Source organism: Cyprinodon variegatus, unplaced genomic scaffold (assembly GCF_000732505.1).
Source record: "Cyprinodon variegatus isolate N-32 unplaced genomic scaffold, C_variegatus-1.0 Scaffold223, whole genome shotgun sequence".
Taxonomy (NCBI): Eukaryota; Metazoa; Chordata; class Actinopteri; order Cyprinodontiformes; family Cyprinodontidae; genus Cyprinodon; species Cyprinodon variegatus.
Window position 1 is genome coordinate 55,626 of NW_015150676.1, and position 4,900 is coordinate 60,525.

Sequence of the window (4,900 nt, forward strand, 5' to 3'; positions counted from 1 at the left end):
GAGAGATTTTGAAGGTTCTTGTACTCGTCGTACTCCTCATCTTCTGCTTCATCCGGGGCCAGGTTGGAGGGGCCGCAGTCCCAGCAGAGACTCTCAGACTTTCCTCACCAGAGACACCTCCTTCAGCTCCGCTGGGGGAAGCCAAAGGCAGGCCCAGGACCCAGACCATCCAAGACACATAGTCCCTCCTTCATGTCCTGGGTCGTCCCCTGGGTCTCCTCCCGGTGGGATGTACCTGGAACTCCTCCCCAGGGAGGCATACAGGGAGCATCCGAAAAAGATGTTTTTTATTTTAATAGTTTAGAAAATCATTTTTTATGTGGTGTAGTAATTTAATACAATATAGATTGGACCGTTGTTTATTTTAATTTGAAGTTTCATGATTAACACGTGATAAAATCTGTGCTATTCCAAAAAAAGTTAAAAACAAAAGCACAGGACTTTTTTCCAAATTTGTGTTTAGCTAGCATTAGGTTCTGTCATAGCTGGAAAGCTGCTCTAATCCCAGGGAAGCGCGGTCATATAAATCAGCTCAGGCAGATTTTAAGACATGCCACAGCTGTGAATCTGACTGATGGGGGGGTTAGATTATTATTATTATGATTATATTATTATTATAATTATTTTTATTATTAGATTATCATTATTATGTCCCTAAAAATGTTTGTTCATTTTCCAAACCCTCCCTTTCTAAAGTTGTGTGCAATGTTAATTTGAGATGTTTATTAAAATTTGCCCCTGACAAGCTTTCCAAATTGTTTCATCATGGGATTTTTTTTTTCATTTTTCAGAGCCCAAGGTCACAGTTTAGTTTTACAAATGATCTGAATAAAATAAATTGTTGCCAAAATAAAAGCTTGTCAGTAAAATTAAATGGATTTATAACATGTTGCATGTTGTTGGGACTGGGTCACTGCAACAGTCCAACCTTTTAAATACATGTTTTGGAAGATCTTTCCCATGTTGTCATAGTTAAATGAAAATGTATTGATACTTACAAATAAATAAATTGAACATTTATGGCTGTTTAGAATTATCCCAACATTTCCAGTTTCCTATAGACACAAAACTACTGAACATCATTAGGCTGCTTGAAATGATCTTGGATGTTCTTATTGTCAATCAGTCCAAACTCAATTAAAAACACTTTCATGATACATCTTGTGTTCCAATCTTTGGCTTCATCTTTACTTTTATTATTGCGGTTAAACAGCAGTTTGCAGATTCACATTTGTCCTGCATTCCCACATTGCAGCTGAAAACCTGGATTTTCTCTTCAAATCGATCACTGTTGACATGAAAGCCTTTTTAATCCTAAAACCTTTGTTTGTTTTAAGTGATTCATTAATATTTAAATTTCTGCTGTTTTCCACTTTATTTTAAACTTTTGTCCTTAACACATTTGAGAGATATTTAGACCATAAAGCACTGCAAGAAAACAGTGATTATTTTTAAACAAGTTGTGGTCGAGAACCCAGTTTGCTTTACTTCACAATTTTTTTTTTTCTGCACATTTTTTTCTTCAAACAAATTTGCAGTGAAATGATTCCATTATATTTACCCTATGATGGTTAAACTCTGGTCGCTCTGGCATTCAACAATTGGCTGCAAAGCCAAACAGCTTTTTCTCATTTGGATATAACTGGTCTATTGCGGGTCATTTGAGTATGGGGTAAGATGACTGTCAATAAAAAGGCATGTGTACATGTTTGTAAATGTAGGTCAATAAACATAATAAGATTTGTATTTACACCTTTTATACATATATGTGACATCATGATGTTTTGTCTGTGGAAATACAGCTTTAACAGTTATGAATACAAGTTACAACTAAAAAATACAGGTAAAATCACAAATTCACAAGATTTTGAGTATGAATCTAAAACCTGTGATGAAGCTGTTGCACTCCTTACCAGTTAGTGGCAGTAATGCACTTTATGGTTGTCTGCATACTGCCTTTAAACACATAGAAGAGGAAAAAGACTAAAGCAAAATCATCATCGTGTGTTATATCCACTGATCTCTATTTATTCACTGGATTGCTGTTAGGCCGAAAAAAACTAAAGTCACCTGCCACCATCTTGGTACTCCCCACTCTCACGGAGTCGCACCATAAAATGCCTCTAATGAAATTACCATAACAGTGTAATCAAAACATCTTTATTACATGTACATCATCAATTTAGCACGTTTGGCACATCATCAGATAGTGTGTGTGTGTGTGTGTGTGTGTGTGTGTGTGTGTGTGTGTGTGTGTGTGTGTGATATTCTTAATATCTGACTACAGTGATGACGCACATATTGTTTACATTTGGGCCGATCTTTGTAGGGAGTACCAATATGGTGACTGGTGACTTCACAGCACCGTGTACTACCAACAGCTTATCAGCAATCCATTGAATAAATCGAGATCAGTAGTTTTACCTTTACTATTGCTTTAAATGCAGTCACCGTGCAACTTTTAGTGCTTCAGTTTTCTTCCTCTTTCTCTTCTTCTCTTTTAAAGACAGTAGGCAAAATCTTTTAAGTGCATAACCTCAAACAGCTGGGAAGGAGTGGAATGGTTGCATCAGGGGTTTTAGATTCGTACTCGAAAACTCGTCATTTTTACCTGTGAGTTTAATTTGAGCCTTTTGTAACATTCGTACATTTGTGGTTAGTGGTCTTATATTTTTGAGTGCTAATCGTACCTTTTTTATATTAACTTGAAAATACGGTATGTGATTTTTACTTGTAAATTTGTGATCTTCATTTGTACATTTGTGACTGTAATCATACTGTTTTTTTTTATTTTTGCTTTAAAATTTATGAATTTGACTCAAATTTGTGATTTTAACTTATTAATTTGTTATTTCCACTTGTAAAGTTGTGATTGCAATCATACTTTTTTTATTTTTGCTTGTAATTTTGTGATCTATGTCTGTAAATTTATGACTGTAATCATACATTTTTAAAATTTTGCTTTTAAATTTGTGAGTGGTAATCGTAATTTGTTTTGCTTTTATATGTACATTTTTGAGCGGTAATTATGCATTTTTTATTTTTTCTTGTAAATTTTTCATGTAATGGTGTAACTTGAAGCTATGTAATTTCTAAATTTGTTTTCTTGGTTGAACTATTTGTTTCTACAGCTAGTTACCGCAGGTGGCGAGGAACAAATAAAAATTTAACTAGATATATTGACAGATTTAGAAATTTATACGACTATGCATGCATGTTTATTTTGCCCCGTATTTTAAGGCCACAAAATTGATGCACAATTTCTGGCAGAAAGCACATTTCCATCTTAGTGATTTCTGTTAAATTAGTATCTGGTCTAAATGTAATAAACTATGATAATGATGTGAAGGAAAATGCGGTAAAAACCAACCTGGTACTCTTTGAGATGCAGAGATAAGCCCAGTTTGAACCAGTCACCTTTTCACCACGCGGTGCCTTTATTCTTTTTACGACACTGTTTACATCCCACGAGAAGCATTAATTAGACTCCTAGCACATTTTCACACAAAAACACGGACACTCTGTCAACGGTGTGACGGCACTATACGTTTACAACCTAAAACTGCGGTAGGAGAGAGAGAGATGTGTTCACATACATCAGAGTTAGAGTTCTTGCAGAAACCCGTTTAATGGCCACTTAAACATAAATATATTCCCTTAAATAAAACACACACAATTCCCCGTTGGTGTGGTCAGCTATGCAGAAACATTAGTAAACAGATGCGTTTGAATGTGTGTGTTTGGGCTGGGGGTGGCTTGGTCTGTTCAGAAGTGTGCCGGGGAAAGAATTGCGCTGGTCCCTGTGTGGATGGGGCCCTTTGGCAGGACTCCAGCTCTGACACTGGCTCCTTCCATGGCCCAGCAGCAGGAGGTCCATATGCAGCGTCCATCCAGCCCCGCTGCTGTGGGAAGCCTGAGAGAGCTGTGGCAGAGCAGCCTCAAAGCTCATCAGAGCCTGGGGGTCAAGTTTGGGAGTGGAGGGTTCACTACTGTTTGAGTTCCAGGGCCCAGACATGCTGAGGCCATCCTGTCCGACCTTTGCTCTTCTTATCTCCTACTGACAACGAGGACGAAGATGAGGAGGCAGCTTTAGGGATCTCCACCTGCAGACATTTCAAATGTCATTATTAGACAGGACAAGTGTCTGAGTACATGGAATGAGCTAAAGGGATAAAAACAGAATAGCTTTCTAACAGTACTTTGGCCTTTTATGTCAAGTAAGATTTAGAACTGTTCTTACTTCAATTAATTCATGCAGCTAGAAAACTCAGAACGAGGTCTCTAATACAGAGTGATAAAAATAATGTAAAGTGAATATTAGGTTAGGAAAACCATTTTTATTTATAATTCAATAGAAAATCAATTCAGTAACTCTCATTGTAAAAACCCTCTGTTATTTTCTGGCTAGGTACCGGATTTTTGTTTTCCATGTTGGCAAAACATCAGAATAATAATAACTGCTTTAAACCTAAAAGGCTGGGTTGTATTAAGTAACACAAAAAATAAATGATACAGAATGATGATGGATGGACGGAGGGACGGACAGATGGATGTGTTTACTATAATTGGTGGGAGCATGTCTCATCCTGTATCCTTGCTTTGATTCAGCCTCCATGCTTCCCTTAGCGGTAAACCACTGCAGCAGAAAAACCCACAGAATCCACCATCAGTCAGGCTGTTCATTAGAGAGCAGAAGCACCATCAACCAGGCTGTTCATTAGAGAGCAGAATCTACCATTGACCAGGCTGTTCATTAGAGAGCAGAAGCACCATCAACCAGGCTGTTCATTAGAGAACAGAATCTACCATTGACCAGGCTGTTCATTAGAGAGCAGAATCTACCATTGACCAGGCTGTTCATTAGAGAGCAGAAGCACCATCAACCAGGCTGTTCATTAGA

At 37.4% G+C, this 4,900-nt stretch overlaps 1 protein-coding gene across 1 annotated transcript in view; it reads right to left on the reverse strand.

Moving 5' to 3' along the window:
- Positions 1-3,129: 3,129 nt before the first annotated feature.
- Positions 3,130-4,900, reverse strand: part of hand2 (heart and neural crest derivatives expressed 2) — a 10,169-nt gene continuing 8,398 nt past the window's right edge. Inside the window, exon 2 of the mRNA XM_015380849.1 lies at positions 3,130-4,103. Coding sequence (XP_015236335.1) covers positions 3,987-4,103 — 117 coding nt within the window. The 3' untranslated portion in view covers positions 3,130-3,986. The remainder of the gene's footprint in view (positions 4,104-4,900) is intronic.